The sequence below is a fragment of the Dryas octopetala genome, chromosome 6 (assembly GCF_963921425.1).
Source record: "Dryas octopetala chromosome 6, drDryOcto1.1, whole genome shotgun sequence".
Taxonomy (NCBI): domain Eukaryota; kingdom Viridiplantae; phylum Streptophyta; class Magnoliopsida; order Rosales; family Rosaceae; genus Dryas; species Dryas octopetala.
In genome coordinates, this window is record NC_141371.1 from 14,338,480 (window position 1) to 14,359,354 (window position 20,875).

At 34.3% G+C, this 20,875-nt stretch overlaps 2 protein-coding genes and 1 pseudogene across 2 annotated transcripts; 2 read left to right on the forward strand and 1 right to left on the reverse strand.

The window, feature by feature from the left end:
- Positions 1-420: 420 nt before the first annotated feature.
- LOC147282660 (polygalacturonase-like) lies at positions 421-20,074 on the forward strand (annotated as a pseudogene).
- On the reverse strand, positions 8,644-10,493 carry LOC147282661 (uncharacterized). The gene has a single exon (XM_086246295.1). The coding sequence runs from the start codon at positions 10,435-10,437 to the stop codon at positions 8,863-8,865; it is 1,575 nt and encodes a 524-aa protein (XP_086102421.1). The 5' UTR covers positions 10,438-10,493; the 3' UTR covers positions 8,644-8,862.
- On the forward strand, positions 14,074-17,760 carry LOC147282662 (peptide chain release factor 1, mitochondrial-like). The gene is made up of 12 exons (XM_086246293.1): positions 14,074-14,268; positions 14,469-14,631; positions 14,727-14,827; positions 14,964-15,062; positions 15,148-15,331; positions 15,440-15,488; positions 15,572-15,650; positions 15,840-15,914; positions 15,992-16,069; positions 16,268-16,426; positions 17,111-17,206; positions 17,296-17,760. Exons 2-12 carry the CDS (start codon positions 14,487-14,489, stop codon positions 17,488-17,490), a joined length of 1,260 nt encoding a protein of 419 aa, XP_086102419.1. The 5' UTR covers positions 14,074-14,268; positions 14,469-14,486; the 3' UTR covers positions 17,491-17,760.
- Positions 20,075-20,875: the final 801 nt, after the last annotated feature.

Below are 20,875 nucleotides of genomic sequence, written 5' to 3' on the forward strand. Positions count from 1 at the left end.
AGTTTGTAGCCACAAATTTAAAATACAAGTAAAAAAATATTTTATTTTTACCAAACAAATAAGTGAAAGACACTTTCAGCATCATGTCTATTTTAATAATTATACACAATAACAACACTTTTACATTAACATTTACCAAACACTTTGATACTGTTTTTTGCACTCACAGCACTTTTGAAAACATAATTTATCAAACACTCAACTTTACAGCTGTTTTATTTCACAGCTGTTTTTCCTCACAGCAATACCAACCTGACCCTTATTTGGATATGTAGATGTGTGCATTCATGAGTTATCTTATTTCTCTTACCTTATTTTTAATTATTGTTGATGATCATGGTTAATTTTAATATTTACAATTTATGCTAATATCAATAAAAACAATTCCTGACGGAATGCCAACATAAGAAAGAAACAAAAATGAACACCCCACTAAACAGGAAAAAGGGCAACTCCTTTTGTCTCCCCGTGAAGCAATCCAGTGATGAAAACTTGGTTCACCCCGTATGGGATGAACTGATACATGAACAAGTTTTTTTTTTTTTTTTTTTGGTGTCGTACGTATACATGAACAAGTCAACGGCTTCAAAAATACTTTTATTTTTTTCCTTTTAATTAATTATTTGAAAACAATAAATATTATAGATTATAATAGAGTTAAAGTGATGATTATTAATTAATTATAACAAAGATTCAAGTACGTACATATTACTGAAAACAGTAAGCAATTAATCAGATGATATCATCATTTCTAGTAACTGGTCAAATCTCTTCATTTCTAGTAAGTTTCTGACTTTCTGGTGGCAGGGGCCTTTTGAAGCAAAGTAGCAGAAAAGAATGGCAACCAAACTAGTGGGCTTATTTCCCGCAGCAGCTTTCTTAATAAGATAAATATGATTTCAATTCCATGTATATACATTTCTTAAACCCACATCAATCATCAATTACTTATAATTGAATCACAATATCCCTTGTAAATCAAATCAACCCAGCTCTTGCATATATGCATGTACCTTTTATAGTATATATATAAACTACTAATACACCAACATTCTCCAACCTCGATCTCTAGCTCCAACACTACATATCCTCTTAATCTACAGCTTAATTCTTCAACTGCATTTTAGTTTGAAATTAATTAAGTACTTACCAAATTAAGAAATCTTGTTTGCGATATCTTAGACTATACGCTTTACGAACTCTAAAAACATTGGCATCGACGGACTAGTGTCTTTAAACAGCCAGATGTTCCACATTGTGATAAACGGATGCCAAGATGTTCGCGCGCATTCAAGGAGTCAAAGTCAGTGCCTCTGGCAATAGCCCAAACACGGATGGCATCCATGTCCAATTGTCCAGAAATGTTTCTATCTTCAACACCTCCATCAAAACTGGGGATGATTGTGTCTCAATTGGCCCCGGAACCAAGGACTTGTGGATCCAAGCCATTTCATGTGGACCTGGCCACGGCATTAGGTTCGATTTTTTATATATACCTCTTGAAAAACTAGATAGTATATATGTGTGTGTGTCTCTATGAGTAGGTTACAAGCTAGATAGTATATTGTTTTATAGGTATCTGGCGTGAAAATTAGTGACGTTTTGTATCAGAACATTCGTGGAACTTCAGCAACATCAGTCGCAATAAAATTTGATTGTAGTACTACAAATCCATGCAACGGGATAAGACTCGAAAATGTGAATTTGACTTGTCAGAATAAAGTGGTTCAATCATATTGTAACAACGCAAATGGAAAGGCTTTTGGAATTGTACAACCAAATAATTGTTTGTAATATTTGAGAGAATTAGGCATGGAATTCTACTTGTACGTACATATCTATACACACATATTCATAGTGAAATTATAAGTCCATTAAATATTCTTTTGATCTATTTCTAGTACAAAAGGAGCTATTGTTATGTAAATTTGAATACTGCTAGAGATATCTTGTACATACATACATACATACATACATACATACATACATACATACATACATACATATATATGAGTGCTCTAAAACTAACTGCTTAGTAAATTAATATGAAACTAACCATACTTTTGAATTCACCACATAACTAATCTCACAATCCGAACTGTTTATTTTTTAAGCCCTATTTCAACGATCATCTTTGTAAAAGTTCAACTATATCATAAATCATTTAGTCATCTAATTGTGATAAAACAAATAGACGATCAATGTTTTCGATAAAAGTATATAAATAATTGTTATCATAATGAAATGGCTAAATAAATTCTAATTTTGGATATTTTTTACAGAGATAATCTTTGAAATAGGGCCTAAAAAATGGATGGTTCAGATTTTGAGATTACATTTTGTGGTGGACCTAATATGGTAGTTATTTTTGTATTAACTTATTAACTAGTTAGTTTTAGAGCATTCTTATATATGTATATATATATATAGGAAACTTTAAGTCTGAGATTTCATATTTAGTATTAAATGTGGGATGGGGCAAATAGGCCCACTCCATGTAGTTTTTCAACAATCCGAACCATCTATTTTTTAAGCCTCTATTTATAGATCATCCTTATAAAAAAATTAGTCAAATAAAAAATCATTTACTTATCTAACTTTGATCAAACAAATATATATATACCATTCTTTTCAGAGATACCGCTCGTATATACATATATATACCATTTCTTTCATACATTTCGTGTCAATTTGCTTTTATGGTGTATATTCGATCAAGCGTTTCTCTAAATTATTTGGGATAATTACTTTATTTCACCAATTTATTTTTAAATAAAATTATATTTGTCATGTAAGTAAATCACCCACTTAACTATACGTGGGTATTGGTGTGCTATCACTTATTTGATTTATTTGTTACCTAATTATTTCATTAGAAATACTCTAAGGCCCCGTTTGGAATTGCGGTGGAAGATCCAAAAGTTGCTGTGGATGACAATTCTCAATCATCTACAGCAGTTTTGGTGTTTGGTAAAAATATTAAAAACTGCTTTTTCTTACAATTCTCAACTCCCCACAACAAAAACAGAAAGCAGGTTTCTAGGTGCTTTTGAAAGCTGCAGTGAATCACAGCAACAATGAATATTTTATTTTACCCATAGTATCCTCATTAATTTCTATATTTTTTAATTTGTTTATTTTAAATTAAAAAATATGTCCATTGTTAGTTATATTTTATATTGTGATAATTAATTATGATATTTTATTTGCACGATTAAAATTATAATATACCTAGAAAAATAATACACATACTTATTTAATAATGTTGTTCTTAGAAAAATTAATGCTAATAAAAATTTGTAGCCAAAAATTTAAAAAACAAGTAAAAAACATTTTATTTTTACCAAACAAATAACTGAAAAACACTTTTAACATCATGTTTATTTTAGTAATTATACACAGTCACAGCACTTTTACATTAACATTTACCAAACACTTTGATACTGTTTTTTGCAATCACAGCACTTTTGAAAACATACTTTACCAAACACTCAGCTGCTTTACTTTACAGTTGACTTTACTTCACAGTTATTTTACCTCACAACTGTTTTTTCACACAGCAATACCAAACTGGCCCTAAATTTAATTAAGCTAGCTAACTAGTTAATAAGTTAATACTAATATTAAAAAATACAAAAGAAATAAAAAAAATTAACTAAAAATTTCAAACGGTTGTTTCATTACTTTTCCTATAAATTGAGCATTTACACCTCATTTTGGGGAGGATATAAGAATGTTTACGTAAATGCCCGTGATTCGCCCGAGGCCACTCGTGGGAACCAATAAAGATTGTGTTTGTTATTTCATAATTTGGTCCTTAAAGTTTATTTTCGCTCAATGTAGTCTTTACTCTTCCATGTTTATTACTGCACATCAATGTTGTCCTTCCATTATCTTCTGTTAGATTTTTCGTCAAAAATGATACAACATATGCCTTGATAGAAAAACCAACATTACCATGCTATATATGATAAGACGAATATATGCATGTAAACTAACAACTCATAAATATTTAAGAAATAACATGCCATAATAGAAAGAAAAAAAGCCATAGATACCATACTATATATAATATATTAATGCTAAATAAGATATATATGACAATATATATGCCATTGCGAAATAACTAAAATGGTAATACATTAATTAAAAGAGAATACTTGACAACATAAGAGGTTATAGAAATTGACATTAAGTGTTTGATTCACCTTCTATATGTAATTTTTTACTATTCTTACCTGGAGTTACACTTGTTATAAGGAAATTGCACTCTTGTACACACTACAAGAATTATTATTTTTAATATCTGATCCATTATGTCCCTTTTGTTTACAATAAGAGGGACTCTTGTTTGTAAGTTTGGGCTATAGTGACATAGGAGCCACACATATATGGCTTGCCCATCCCCTTAATCAGGGTCCCTAAAGCCCATTACATGCTGCTGGGTGCATGATTCTATTATGAAAATAATATATATCAAATCCTTGGACAGATGAAAGGTAATAATTGGGAATTGTTGAGCATGTAATTAGGAATTGTCTGCATGTTATGTATAGTTTAATTGACCATGTGAAAATTAATATTCTCTTGTTCAGTTTTCATATTACAGTAATGGAGCTGTATCTTACATGATAAGATGACCAAAAATATAAATGGAAAAAAAAAATCAGGAAGACAGTAGGGGGCAGTCAAAGTAAGTAGGAATGAACTAGGGGCTGATAATATGAAAGATAAAATACCACAAACTGCTGAATACATAGAATAAGGACAGACATAGTATGTACAAAAGTTAAGTAGGGGAATATGGTAGAGTCAGGGACAAATCCAGGATCCCAAAGTGGGATGGGCTAAGTTTAGCTTATAAAAAATTGACGATATGTGTAAATTTTATTAATAAAAAAAAAAAACACCTAGTCAGGGAGGACATAAATACATAATGAGCTTACCCCACAAGTGAGGCACTCCACAAGATGACCAACAAAGTAAATTCTATACAATAATCAAAATAATCAAACCATAATTTACTAATACATTAATCAAAATCAAGTCCTAATTAAATCATCAAATCCCTAATTTAATCACATAAAATAATCAAATCCCTAATTTTAAAATTTGGGAATTAAAAAAGAGAACAAAAAAGAGAGTGCCAAACACTACCTAGGAGCTTGAAGTTGATCGAGTTGTAGAGATATTTCAGGTTTCACAAAAAACTTGGAGAATTCATACTTGGATTGGAAGATGTACGTGGTACGTACTGGATAGTGGAGAGAAGACATGTTGAAGACTGAAGGAGAGAGAGAGAGAGAGAGAGAGAGAGAGAGAGAGAGTTGAAGAGTGAAGATGACTAATGTTTGTTTTGGATACTAGTGATTAGTGAAGAATTTGGGTACGTAGTTGGGTATAAGTAGGCTGGGGTCAATATTTGGGGTAGGATTAAGTGTGAAAGTAACCTAGAAAAAAAGAAAATTCCACATGGGCTACAAAACAGGTAGCCCATAACGTGGACTCGTCATTGGGTAGAGTGAGAAGGGTGAACTGAAATATAACATTACACATAGGGAAATTGGAGTGATAAACATTTAAATAGACTAAGTCACTAGCAAAAAGGGAGGGATAGCCAAAAATCCGGTTAGTTGGATTAACTCTTCAAAATAGGAGCTGGAATGCAAAACCAAGTGATAGGAGGGGTGTACTTAGCATTTTGTCCCTTTTCCTTCCATAGATAAGCAAAAAATGCACAATCCAGCTACACATGAAGCTAGTTACTGCATACAAAGCTAAGGACCTAGGTCAGTGGACCTAGTAGTGTCATAACTATCCTTTACAACAAGGTGGCAAGCACAAGGTTGGGCAGAATTGTCCACAATCTTGTGGGAGGACCAGTTTCATAAGAGTCTTACACAACTTGGTGAGAGAGATGAGACCCCAAATCATTGGGCTAAACATGAGTAGGAAGACCTACAGGTATGAGATTAGGATAAACAATATCCATAGGGCCATGTTTGTTGTTCCCATGAGTCAGAACAGTCCTCACCGCCAACATATTGACACATCCCACAATGAGTGCCACACTTGTACTTCCTAGTAAAATCAGCCTTCCTTGCGTCGCTCACATATGATTCTCCTATATCACAACCCACAACATTTGTACACTCTGAACGGAAATTTGAAATTACCTTTGGAGAGCGGGGGGTGGGCTGCAGGATACCAAAGCTGTTAGGTGTACTTTGTGGGAGGCCACTCTCGTTGGCCATAAATGGTTGAGGGGGTACACCAAACAGGTTATCCCATGGTTGAGGAATACCGCCAAAATCAGTTGTTTACATTGCTTGAGGCAGCATGACTGAGATAGGATCCAAAGGTGTTTGATGTCCCCAAAATATGTAGTGTGCACAGGAAGATCTGATAGATCATGAAAAACTGCTACATCATCATACCATGGGTAGTAGATGTTCAGCAGAGGGTTAGGGGGAGTGAAAGGATAAGTAGGGGAATTTGAAGATTGGAAAAATGTGGAATAAATAGGTGGAAACATGGGACAAATGAGAGTTGTAGGGTATAAGGGTGCATCAAGGGAGTCCAAAAGACAGTCATCAATTTAAGTGGTTTTAGTTTGCCAACCCAATGATCAGTGATATGATCAGCAATATGGGGAACTTGTTGCTTAACTGTAGGAGGACCAAAAGGTCCCCAAAAAAATGGTGATGGCTTTGGTGGCTTTGAAGGACTGGTAAATCTCATAGGAGATTTACCTTTCTTGGTAGGTGACTTTGGAGGGAGTTTGGGGGTGGCAGTGCAAAGTTTTATTATACTTCCGTGGTGGATGATTCATAGGGAAGAAAATGTAGTAGGAGTAGAGTTAAAACCAGTGGCTAAAATATTTTGGAAATTACTCACAGAACTTAGTGTTAAAGCTAAGAGGAGTAACCAAATGAAAACATGGGTGTTAAAACCATGGGGTGAAGTAAGATGTGTAAGAGGAGCTTTATATATATATATAAGTGGTTACTTTCAGGTGGTTACATATATATTAGCTATAAACATGAAATTAGATATTTTAACCAGTCAGTAATGAGAGGAAAATATAATCCGAAAGGTGGATGAACTGGGAGGTGTTTCAGGCGTCATTACGCGATCCTTAATTTGCAATTTTGCACAAGCCAACTGGTTAGATATTTTATTCTTTATTTATGTATGAAGCAACAAGTGACAGTTATGAGATGTAAGTGCAGACATCAAGTTAATTCAATTGCAGTACTGGCCCTTATGGGAAGATGTGGCAGGGTTAATATTCTTCCAAACCATAATTGGATCGAGAAGCAAATTGACGGTTATATATCTGAAAGTTAAAATTGGATGTAATACTGTGATGATTGGGAACCACCTCTTTCAAGTCACCACACCTTCCCACCATAAAGTATGTATTAAACAATACTAGAGTTTTATTGAAGTTTTTGTAGACACAGAAGTGGGAGTTTTAAATTTAATTAATGAACAATGAACTCTCCAATATATATAATCCAAACAACCAAGCTAGAGTCACTAAATGACACAAAACAAACTTGCAATAGTAAGAGTTCCCATTCTGGGCGCAACTACTCAGTCTCAGGGATTAATGGAGTTTTCTACTAAGATTATTTTCAAGCAAGATATGATCAAGATTGGTTTCATTTCTTCCTGGATAGCACAACATGTCAAGCATCTATCAACATCATCGTTATGTATTTGTTTCTCTGATATTTTGGCATCAATCTGTGTCCTCCTAACATTTAAAATTTTGTTTATACCTTCGAAAATGATCAGGAATGTCATCGAATTCATAACACAGATATTAATGAAAATGAAATCAAAACAAGCCGGTGGGGTGGGGCTGTGTTGAAACAGAGGAATAGAAGACACAAGCTTCCAGGAAAAGACACAATCTGATTAATCAGTTTCTCATTAAATGATTTCAGAAGCAATTAGCCTTTAAATACAATCTCACAGCTAACTATGTAACAAGTTACAGTCAGTCAACAATTGTCAAAGTGTACAGCTGTAGAAGAGTGATGACAAGGCAGACCAGACTATGCATTACCCTTTGCTCATTTTCTTGATTGGAGCAAGTTCACAATTTAAATTTCACCAAAGAGAATACCGGAAATTAAGACAATATTGAAAATATTTGAGATGAGAAGGCATTTTGAACTGAAACGACCAAATGAGCCATTTGATGGATTTCATAGGGTACTCCACTCAATATGGCTAAGAAGCTTTTAAATAACATTTTAATCCTCATTTAAATATAAGCATGACATTTACTCCACTTGTACCTCATTTTGAAAATCTTCCATCCTTTTGATCTTTTTGGTCCCTACATCATTTTCTATGTAAAAGAAGTGACAAATTATCACAGAATTTTTTTCATTTAAAACATAGAGTCCGAAGAAAATACAAGGTTTCACTCGAAAGTATCTATCAAGTGTAAACTAAACTTACATATTAACTTTTCAGGGGTATCTTTGTTCCATTCGAAGGAAGAACCATACGAGGTCAAGCCTCATACCAGGTCCTCGCATACCCACAAGCGCTGTGAACCACTTTGACCATAAAATCTCTACCAAAACAACAAACTATCACTGCACCACCACCACCACCACAATCAACCAACCTGCAACAACTACCACACCAATAAACTTTCACACCCAGCTCTAAAGACCAGAAGAATCTACATGATAAAAGACATAAATTTCACATGATGAATATGTCATAGATAACATATAGACGACATCCATCATTGTCAAAAGTGCAGTAGTTTCAAAGTTCACTGTGATAATGATGAGTATCTGAAAAAACTATGAATTTTCAAAGAGGCAAATCAACTCATGTTATCAATGCCAACAAAGCTGGATCTACTTTATCTTTAGACAATAGCTCAATTATCAATTCCAGCGTTGATGCATCTGCAGAGAAACCCCTCTCCACCATTTCTTCAATAAGTCCCACCGCCCTTAATGTATCATCATTGTTAAGAAACCCTCGAATAATTGTGTTATAGGTACAATCATCTGGAGAACAGCCTTTCTCTTCCATTCCTCTAAGCAACTTTTCGGCTTCACCTATTAGGCCTCCAGTACAAAGTCCATTAATCATTATAGTATATGTCCTCACATCAGGTTGAAGTCCCTTTGATGATAAACCACGAAAGAGAGCCCATGCAGATTCAATTTTTCCGGCCATGCACAAACCTTCAATAAGAATACTGTAAATTACAATATCCATATCCAACTTCTTGCCTTCCATCTCTCTAAACAATTCTAATGCCATAGAAAGTTGTTGGTTTTTACAAAGGCCATCCAGTAAAACAGCATAAGTTTGGACATCTGGAAGTTGGCCACAAGCTTGCATCTTAGAGAGCAAGTTTTGAGCATCTTGTGTTCTCCCCACTTTGCAAAAACCATACATAAGAGTGGTATACGTAATGTTATTAGGAACTGGTCCTGTACGAGACATTTCTTCAAAAAGCATCATGGCCTCTTCGATCTTTTTATGCTTGCAATATCCGTTTATCAATATGTTATAACTATGAGCATCAACAATGGCACCCTTGCTACACATTAGATAAAAAACTCTTTTTACTTCCTTCAATTCTCCTCGCAAGCAGTAACCATCCATAAGCGAATTGTACGTAACCGTATTAGGTTCAATATCTCTTTCAATCATCGTTTCAACCACACTTTCTGCTTCCACAGCTTTCCCCTCCTTACAAAGTGTATCTACTAAGACACTGAAGGTGTGAACATTTGGAAAGATTTTTTTACTCACCATTTCCTTCAACAATCTCGTAGCTTCTTCCCACTTGCCTAATTTGCAAACTCCATCAATCAAAGAGGTATACGTAATGACGTTTGGAGCAATACCCCTACTAATCATTTCTGAGAAGAGATTCAATGCATCAGCAACTAGTGTGTCTTTACAAAGACTGTCAATGATGGTGTTAAAGACAACTACGTTAGGTTTACAGCCTTCTTGTTCCATCTTCCTAAGCAATTGAATAGCCGCACCATTATTACCCTTTTGGCAAAAGGCGTTTATTAATGTACCAAATGTGACCACATTGGGCTTACAACCTCCCTCCACCATATTTCTGTACAGTCCTGCAGCCTCAGCAACTCTATCTTCGAGAAGAAAGCCCCTGATTAGAGTGGTGAAGGTCGTGACATCTGGTTCAAAGCCAAATTTGAAGAATTTTCCCAAGACAGATAAACTATAGCCCATTTGTTTCAAATGACAAAAACAATTGATGACAATAGTAAGAGTATAAATATCAGGTGCAATTCCCAACAGGCACATTTGGTTATTCAAAGAGATGACTGCCGAATAATGTTTCAATTTGGCAAGTTGACCCAAGATTTGAGTGAAACGGACAACCGAAGGCAGAGGACGCATTTGAAGCATGGTATTGAACAAATTGAAAGCATCGTGGAGATTAGTGGGTTTGGGTTGGGGGTTTGTAGATTTTGTTGGGTTTGAGGATTGAGAATGAAACAAGGCAAAGTAATTGTTGAAGAAAAGAAGATGAGTAGAGTAGTGAAGACAAGGCAAAGGAATACCTCTGTGTCTGTTGCAAGAAGAAGAAGCACTTGTCGACATCGTCGTCTTCAGCTGGTGAAGAAAGCTCAAATGGTTTTTCTTCGGCATCGTCTTCAGCCTCTGATTTTAGCGAGTGAGGGGTCAGAGAAGCCTCTGAATTTAGGGAGAGTTAGAGAGGTGTTCTGTTAACTTGAGTCTAATACCCACCCGACCCTCAAAAACTTACACACGCGAAGCCTCATTTTATTTTTATTTTCTTTTCGTTTTATAAATATATATTTTACCATTCATTTGATAGTTTTTCTTATTAATATTATTTTCAATTCTTCTCCTTTTTGTGAATTTTGTAAGCCATATACCAGAAGAAACCCATCAGCCTTACCCGTCACATAATTCACATTTATATTCTGTGCTGATGCATATGTTTTTTCTTACCCAATCCACAGACACACTACTTGAATCCAAAGGATAAACAAATAAAGCAAAGACCAAGTTAAGAGTATTTAAAGAAAAGCAGAAGGAAGTTAAAAAAATTTATAGGGAAGAAACTACTAGAAAGGACAAACCAATTGAGAATTAGAGAAAAAAAGAGTCCAAGATCTCAATGCTATGTAATTATGTATATTTTAGGCCAAAAGAAAAGTACGGCCATCAAGTCTTTTTTTCCTTTACTGTTGTTTCTTTTCAAATATTTGCTTTTTAATTTAGGTGCATCTCTTATTTGCTTTATTTTTAGTTTGTTTATTTTTATTGTAAGAAATTTATGACGTAGTGTTGATTGAACAATTTTTTTTTTTTCCTTTTGGGAGGAGAGCTGAAAGAAAGAAAGAAACAATTAAGATGCACCAGATGAAAAAAAGCTAAGCCATTTGATGCATTTGAAACTAGCGAACTAACTATTTTGATTTTGTTTTTGGAGGAAGGATGAAGGGGAGATCAATAAAAGGGTGGATTATTGTATATGAGCAGGATAATTATTTTCTAAATTGTTTAATTGGAGGTAGTAGTGGTTCAATTCATGTCGTACTTTTGACTGAATGATGGTAGCAAAACTTGGCAAAACCATTTCTCTTATTGAGCTATGCAGCCTAAACCCTATGCCCAACATATTTTACTTGAAAATAAAAATTAAGGGAAAACATCAAAATTAGGTGTAATGTACTTCTATAGTGTTGTTTGATGTATTTGGGCCTTTTTTCCCCTTGTGGCTTTGGTGGATGAGGTCCAAATTTGAATCTTTCATCCACTATATAAAACAAATAATTATTTTCTTAGAGTTTTATGGAATTGTCTTGCTTCTTTTAATTAACTTTTAATGTGTAACATAAATATATGACAATATGAAAATACAGAGTTAACAAATCTAGACCACACATTTTATCAAAAGTTTGAATTCAATTGAGGACATATATTAGTATAGTTAATTAATTTAAGGTTGCATGTGTTGACTTCCTTGGCTCATACAATGCTATCATATTAGAAGTTATTGTATATCCTTAATTTTGTCACTCTTTAGGTTAATTTTTTTTGTTCGTTTTCAATAAAAAAATATATCGATATTCCAAAACCTTATGTTGTTAGGATTGAGGAGTAAAATTTCAGTTTCGAGGAAATTTTCGATGAAATTGGACAAAAACGACGAAAATTGCTATCAAAATATGGAAATTTTGAATGAAACTTGACCATATGTTTATTTAACATATTATCTACTACATTGATGAAAAACATTGAAGAAATCAAATAATATAGTAGATTTCATGTGATATGTGATGAATATAATGCGCGCCGGAGACAATGCTGTTAAAAAAATACTTCACTAATTAAGAATTACATAATAAAATTACACGAATAAATCATCAATGTGGCAACGGAAAGTAGCAAGCTTACTCAAAGGGACTTGGAAATGGTCTTCGATAGTAAAATTAAGTCGAATTGGGTTAAAATATAACCAATCCGATAGCAGCAGCGGCGACAACGGTTTATCTTAAATTTCAATTTTACAAATTATCGTAATTGAAAAATCAAACATTAAGGAAATGAAACTTCATGATAAGGGGATAAATTTCTTTTTCATAATTTATATTTACAACTAAACGAAACACCAAAATGACCAAATCAAACCCCAAATAAAATTCTAAACATTTTTTTATCTTTCCAATTGGCTAAAGACTCCAAAATCCAAATCTCAATCTACCTTAAAAAAATTTCTTTCCTTTTTTTTTCTCTTCTTTTTTTTTCTTTCCTTTTCTTTTTTTTTTTTTCTTTCTTTTTCTTTTCTTTTTTTTTCTTTTTTTTTCTTTTCTCTTTTTTTTTTCTTTCCTTTTCTTTTCTTTTTTTTCCTTTTCCTTTCTTTTCTCTTCTTTTTTTTCTTTCTTTTTCCTCTTCTTCCCCCAGTGGTCTTCGTCTTTTTCCAGTTCTACCTTCCTCTTTTTTTTTTTCTCCTGTTTTTCTTTTCTTCTCCCTTCACCAGTTTTTCTCCTCCCTTCATAATCTCTCTCTTCCCTCTCCCTCCTCCCTTCCTAATCTCTTTTTTCCCTCTCCCTCCCCGGATCTCTTCTCTCCCTCCAACAATGGCGCACCTCTGCAAATTCCCTCTCCGATCTCTTCTCTCCCTCCGGCGATGGTGCTCTGCCTTCCCTCTCCCTCCGGTCTCTGCCTCCCCTCTCTCTCTCTTCAATCTCTACATTGAAAATTTCGCCGAAATTTCGAGGATTTCGAAAAATTTCGGCGAAATTTTTCAAAATTAATTTGGTATGGTGTTAAAATTTCCATACTCCTAAAAAACGAAATTTTACTCCTTGCTTACTTAGGATGTGGGTCAACAATTATTTCATATTCTAATATTCCACTTCATATGTGTGTATCACTTTACCATTATAGCCCAACATGTGGAATTTAAGTTAAATTATCAGGATGCAATTACAAAGACTCGAACTAAGAATCTCATGCTCTGATACAACGAAAAAGTGTGGATATTTACCACCACATATTCTTATAAATTTAAATTTTTAGGACATGAGTGAACAATTGTTTTATATTTGAAAAATAGCGATTTTTGCCCCTAATGCCAAAAATGATAAACAAACAATAATGTAAAAAATTAGGACTTGAATATACATAGACTCTCGGAAAGTACTTACAGAGTCCTGGGCATGCAAAGAGTCTTTTTCTATGTATTTCACAACATTCCTTAAATTGTAATTAACGGGATGTCAGAGACAATAGGAATTAAATTTTGAAAGAAATTTTGTTGAAATTTTTATTTTTTTGAGGTTTTAAAATATTATCGAATTGAAATTATTAAAATTTTGTTAAAAGTTTTAATTATTTTAGTATAAATTTTCAACGAAATCAAAAATTTTTAAGATTTTTTTCAAAATTTTCATATTTTTAAACCTCAAAATTTTTTGAAAATCCAGAATTTAATTTTTTTTTGACTTAGAGGCTTAGAGCAACAAGTGAACAACCCAATAGCTCCCCAAGCTAAGCCCACCCAGCCTGCAGCCACTGGTGTGACCTGCAACCCTCCTCTCCTTCACCTTCTTCTTCTGGTTCGGCTCCCCAGTTTTCTTCTTCTTCACACAATCTCACCTCATTCACTCACTCACTCACTCCCGCAATCTTAGTTCGACAGTTCCCACCAAATCTCGGAGGCTTGTTTTACTGATTTGCTCTCACTTCCCAAAGACCCACAAGGTATTTCTTCTTTAAAACTTTATCTTTTCCAGTTTTTTCTTGTTGAGTTCATTTTTTTTATTCCAAGCTTTTGTTTCAGTCTGCTCTGAAGCTTTTGCTTGCATTGCACCATATTTTGTTTTGTTTTGTTTTGGTTTTTTCTTTTACCTATCACAAAAATTACACCTAAATTCTGTAACTTTGGCTTCGCAAACCCAAAGGGTCTGGAGAGCGTGAGAATGAGAAGCGAAGCGTGGCGTAATTTGGTTCGGGCGCTAAAACAAATCGAATGTGGAAGCAGCAGCTCCTTCGTGCCGTTGCCACTTCGACCAGCAATGGCGGCTTTTTGCCATCCCCTCCGAATTCTTTGTTCTTACTCAACCGGTGCGTATTCGAATGTGTTCCTCTCTTTTTCTGCTACTTGGGCCTTTTTCTTTTAAATTCTTATTTTACTTTATACAAATAAAAAACAAGTGCAGAATTGCAACCCCAATTGTCCCCAAAGCTTATTAAGATCATGGAGCAAAGGCTGTCGCTTATTGAGCAGAGGAGTTCTTGTCTTCACAATCTCATAAGCCAGGTTCCTTATGTCTATGACTCTCTATGTGATTTGCTTGCTTTCTAATTACGATGGAAAAAAAAAGTGAAATGTGATCATTTTTAAAAACAAAATTGGAATTGAAATGGTGTTGGACCTGTTGGTTGGTTGAAGACAGCCGGATGCCTCACCAGAAGAGTATGCAAGGGCTAATAAGGAGCTTCGGAAACTCAGCGCTTCCATGGATCTTATAAATCAATTAAGAGCCACACACAAGGTATTGAAATTAGAACAAAAACTTCAGAACTGTTACCTGTAATTCTGTACAAACCTAATTACATCATGGGTTTATTGCTCTGCAGGAGATTGATGGGTTGAGGTCACTCATGGATGAATGTTCTCAAGATAAAGACATGCTTGATATGGCAACCAACGAATTGGATCAGGCCATCCAGGAAGAGAAAAGACTGCACAGTTCGTTGCTCAAGTCCCTACTTCCTAAGGATGATGCAGATGAGAGGGATTGCATATTGGAGGTCAGGGCAGGTATTACACGCCTTCCCATCCGCTCATAGTGACGCATACCAACACTTTTTTATTCCATTGCATTTATTTTTTCTTTTCTTTTATTTGACAAATTAATGATTTAATTAGGAACTGGTGGGGAAGAGGCTTCTTTGTTTGCAATGGACATATTTAAAATGTAAGTTAACATCAATACTTGTAAATTCTTTTATGTATTCACTTTTGAGATTCTCACCTTTTCTGGAGAACAATTTACTACAGGTATGAGAGATTCTCACACAATAAAGGCTGGAAGTTTGAAGTGGTGGATATAACCGAGTCTGATCTTAAAGGATATAAGGTGTGCAGTGTGATTTCCATCCTTGTACAAATGTACAATATCTGAATCACATATTTATACACCCAATCTAAGGCAGGGGCTTTTAGAGCTAATGTATAGTATAGGATTCACCACCTGGCACCTGCTGACTGATGCGAAGTGCTACTTCCTAGTATGTATTTTTAAGTTTTGATTGTATCTTCTTTCCAGGAAGCTAGTGCAGCAATCTCAGGAGCTGATGTTTATGGGAAACTTAAATTTGAGAGTGGTATTCACAGAGTACAGGTTTCTTTCCCACCTTTTCAACACATTATTTATAGTTGCCCCTAGACAAGAAATTACTCACTGTTTTCTTTTGACAGCGAGTTCCCGTGACAGAGAAGTCTGGACGCATTCACACTAGTGCTGTTTCTGTTGCTATCCTCCCTCAAGCTGATGAGGTTCTAACCTTTTCTGAGTCTGAACTGAATATGTTATTTATTTTACATATTATTGGATCCAGCATCTATTTTTTGGACAGAAGTACTTTTTCCTTTCACATGGTTTGACATTACACAAAACTTCTTTTGTCAGTGTAGGACAAAGTACGAATTTGTCTTATTACTTTCTCTGATCATATGTATTTTGGACTGCTGCAGGTAGATGTCCACTTGAGAAACGAAGATTTGAGGATCGATACCTATAGATCTGGTGGTTCAGGGGGTCAGCATGCAAATACCACCAACAGTGCTGTTAGAGTAACTCATATTCCAACTGGCATGACTGTAGCCATACAAGATGAACGATCCCAACATATGGTATATGATACCAAACATTTTGCAACTAAATTGCAGTTTTGGTGTCCTCAAGCTTTGGACTATAACTATCCTTTTTCTTTCATTATTTGGAATTGATAATTTTGTCAATACAGAAATAGATAAAAGTCTATTTCCTGAACCATACAGTAATTATATTAGCTGTCACTACATCATGTTCTTAACTGACAATGTTTGCTGCTCATTTATGAAATTTTATAGGAAAAATTCACTGATTGATGTGCCATTCACTGATTGATGTGCCATTGTTTTGCTCTTGTCTTCTCAACTTAAAATCAACTTAGTCTTAACCTTGAAAAATTTATATGTTATTTTCCCCAATCAACATGGGATTCTCAACATGCCCCACCTTCTCTGAAAAGCTCTGATGCTCGTAGGATGTGACAAGTATATACTGGTTAAAGTTGGCATGGGCATGGTTTGTTGTTGCCTTATTTAGGATTTAGTTATTCATGGCTATGGAAATTAGACAGTCATTCTCCATATTCTTTTGCCACATCGGAATATATTGTTCAGTTATGAAATTTTGATTGTAGACCTATCTCTTATTCAAGCAATCTTTTGGCTCGTTATTTCTTTTTCAGTGTTGTTTTGGTTATTGTCCTTGCCTTTGTTCTTTTCTTTTTCTTTCCCTTACTCTTTTCCAATTTTTGAGTTCCTTTGTAGAACAAGACCAAGGCACTTAAGGTGATATGTGCAAAGCTATATGAGATGGAAAGGTCTAGGCTTCAGATCAATCGGTCAAAACTTCGATCACAGCAGGTATGACTAATATGTGATAATTGTAAATTGATATAGTTGCTTTTGGCCCTGACTTTCAAGATTGATATGGAGCTCATCACCTTGAATAGATTGGTAGTGGGGACAGATCTGAACGCATTCGTACATACAACTTTCCTCAAGGACGTGTAACTGATCATCGTGTTGGCATCACCCATCATTCAATAAGTGATGTGATGCAGGGAGAGAATCTGGATGTATTTATTGATGCCCTTCTTTTGCAGCAGGAAATGTATGCAATTGCTTCTTTCAGTTCTTCCCAGTGAAACTAAAGGACTAACAGTAGGTAGTATACCATGGCATTTGTGCTGAATATATATTTAGTGTTTTGTTTAGCATCCAATTATGCACGCAAATCTTTATACTTTATTCTTGTACCCATTAATTTGTGGTCATGGATTTGTTTTAACTTTTTGAATTCGTGTCAACTAAAGTAAGTCAAATTAACTTTGTAATGCACAGGTATGGATTTACTACGTTGTTTGCTCAACGTGATACAGTTGTACATTATATTCACGTTATTATCTCTTCTACTATTAGCTTGATCCTCATCACGATCATCTTTGTTCATGCCTTTATTGCATTGTATTGCTTAAGCTTCTGGGTCCTGTTGACGGTGGGACTACACATGTGTGTTAGGAAATTCTCTCTTAGAAGGATGAGATGCATAAGCATTGAGATTTGAGCAGTTGGGTTGCAAGATTTTAAATTAGATAAAATGTGTTTGAATGGCTCAAATGTCATCTACTTATGATGTTTATTTATTTATTCTTTTTTTTTTTTTGTCTGACTTATGGTGTTTATGTATCTCATGTTTATAAGAGAAAACCTTAGGTCTTTTGATGCCGATAATTGGATTGGATTGGATATGATAAATTGTTAAATTTATGTGCATTCTTTATTCAAACATAGAATTTTTAACTTGAAAAAAGAAGATGAAGTAATTATAAGGAGAAACTTATCTCTTCCAATTTTTACAAAAATTGTGGGAAGAGTGGTGATAAGTTTTCCCTTATGGCTAATCTATCTTCCGTATTCTTCCTTTAAATTATAAGACAACTTCCTCTTTTAGTACACATTAATTAGACATTTATCGAATCTAATCTAATTCTAGGCATAGCCTCAGTGCGTTAGTGGCCTACTCTATGGAGCTAACAAAGCCATGGAGCAACAACCATCTCACTCCTAAATGTGTGAATTAAACAGTGAATATTATTCCATGCACAATATTGAGGGCAGAAATTAGGATTAATTACACAAACACTCTGAGCTTTAGGGGGTTTATAATTTAGGCCGTATATTTTTGAAATTTTCATAAACACCTAAGGTTCTAAACTGATTGCACATAATTCTTCATGATGAAAGTCAACAGAAGACTAAATTATGATAATTATCCATATAGTGATTAAATATTATTTGGCTGTACGTAATTTCACTTTCACGTGTTAATTACACAAACATCCTTTTGTATTTGGCAAATACAAAAGGATTAAAATGGGCTAAATAGCAGTACTTGTTTTGAAAATACAGTCCAATGATCGTGTTAAATCTTATAGCTAGGGTGGATAACCCCAATTTCTTAAATCCTCCAAATTAAACGTCTTCTGCCACTCAATGCTTAACAATTAAAATTGTGAATCTGAGACTCTCAGACCCACCCACTACTCCACTGGTGTTAATTAACTTTCCAAAACCCTCACCACCACAATGCACTCCTCAAACCTTCCACAATTCACCTCATCTTTAGCGGCCACCGCCATTCTTAAAACCTCAACCACCGTCATACCTCAACATAAATAAGTTGAGGTATACCTCAACTTATTTATGTTGAGGTATACCCTGTTGGGGCGTACACGAGTCTTTTTGTGTCAATCCGAACCGTTCATTTTTTACATCTCCATAAATAGATCATCCTTGCAAAAAAGTAGCCAAATCGGAAATCATTTGCCTATCTAACTTTGATCAAATAAATGGACGAACCAAATATTTTCGATGAAACCGTCTATTTGTTTTATCAAAGTTAGATAGGCAAATGATTTCCGATTGGGCTAATTTTTTGCAAGGATGATCTATCAATGAAGATTATCCTTGCGAACGGTTCGGATCGACACAAAACAACTCGTGTACGCCCCAACAAGGTCATACCTCAACATAAATAAGTTGAGGTATACCTCAACAGAAGGAGCCTGTATATATATATATATATATATATATATATATATATATATATAAAAGTGGCGTTGGCTTATATATGAATGGGTATTATTGTGGTTTGTAGCATTGGGAGTTTGGCCAAAGACTTGGAAGAGGAAGGAGTCCAAAATGTGACTGTTAAAAATGCAGTTTTCACTGGTACTACAAATGGGCTGAGGATAAAGTCTTGGGCTAGGCCGAGCAAGGGATTTGTGCAAGGAGCGAGTTCAATTCCTTGATGCCGTAATGAATCATGTCCAAAACCCCATTTTAATTGACCAAAATTACTGCCCACACAACATCAATTGCCCTGGTCAGGTATGAAACTAATTCACTCTATCTCCTCCATAATTAGTATTTCTAAGTACTAGAAATTGGAAAGGTATCGATCTTAGACATAATATCTCAATTGTACATTTTCATATATTGTTTCAATAGGTATCCGGACTGCAAGTTAATGATGTATTATACCGGAACATTCGAGGAACATCAGCAACATCCGTCGCAATAAAGTTTGATTGTAGTGCAACAAATCCATGCAGTGGGATAAGACTCGAAAACGTGAATTTGACTTGCCGAAATCAAGTGGTTCAATCATATTGTACCAATGTAAATGGGAAGGCGTTTGGAATTGTTCAACCAAATAGTTGTTTGTAATAGTCAAAACGAAATTAGACATGAAATACTTATACATATGCATACACACATATTGGCTCGTGAAATTATAGGTATGTTCCATATTCGATCTGTACATATCGATCTATACACACATATATAGGTAGTGAAATTATTTGTACTACATGTAATATTCTTTTGTTCTATTCTAATAGAAAAGTAGTTGAATGTTTTGTAGATTTGAATACTGTCATAGATACGTGTACAATACATTCTTTTGATACAATTAATCATAAGTTAGTATATATGAACTCAAACTGTTTCAGAAACCAAACTCAATATATATATATTGTAAATAACTTCATTTCTTCATGTTTCAGCTAAAATTAAACACATGCATGCCCAATTTCATGAATTAAACCCAAATAGGGTTGATACGAGTAAAAGCCTAGATACCTTCAGTTGGACAAGTTGGGCCAAAATTCTTGTGAAATACTATGAATATTTCCAAGCACCCTTCTTCGTTGAAACGCTCCAATTTAGCTGGAATTTCCAGATGTATTGGAATTAATTAATTATCGACAAAATAATAGGTATACTTATTTAATAATGTTGTTCTTAAAAAAAATGAATGCTAATAAAAGTTTGTAGCCACAAATTTAAAATACAAGTAAAAAAATATTTTATTTTTACCAAACAAATAAGTGAAAGACACTTTCAGCATCATGTCTATTTTAATAATTATACACAATAACAACACTTTTACATTAACATTTACCAAACACTTTGATACTGTTTTTTGCACTCACAACACTTTTGAAAACATAATTTATCAAACACTCA

Excerpts from the sequence above, each read along its gene's own strand:
- LOC147282662 (XM_086246293.1), top strand. The coding sequence starts at position 14,487 with ATGAGAAGCGAAGCGTGGCGTAATTTGGTTCGGGCGCTAAAACAAATC. Across the intron at positions 15,063-15,147 it reads AATTAAGAGCCACACACAAG|GAGATTGATGGGTTGAGGTC; the intron begins GTATTGAAATTA and ends ATTGCTCTGCAG. Across the intron at positions 15,489-15,571 it reads GCAATGGACATATTTAAAAT|GTATGAGAGATTCTCACACA; the intron begins GTAAGTTAACAT and ends AATTTACTACAG.
- LOC147282661 (XM_086246295.1), bottom strand. The coding sequence starts at position 10,437 with ATGCTTCAAATGCGTCCTCTGCCTTCGGTTGTCCGTTTCACTCAAATC.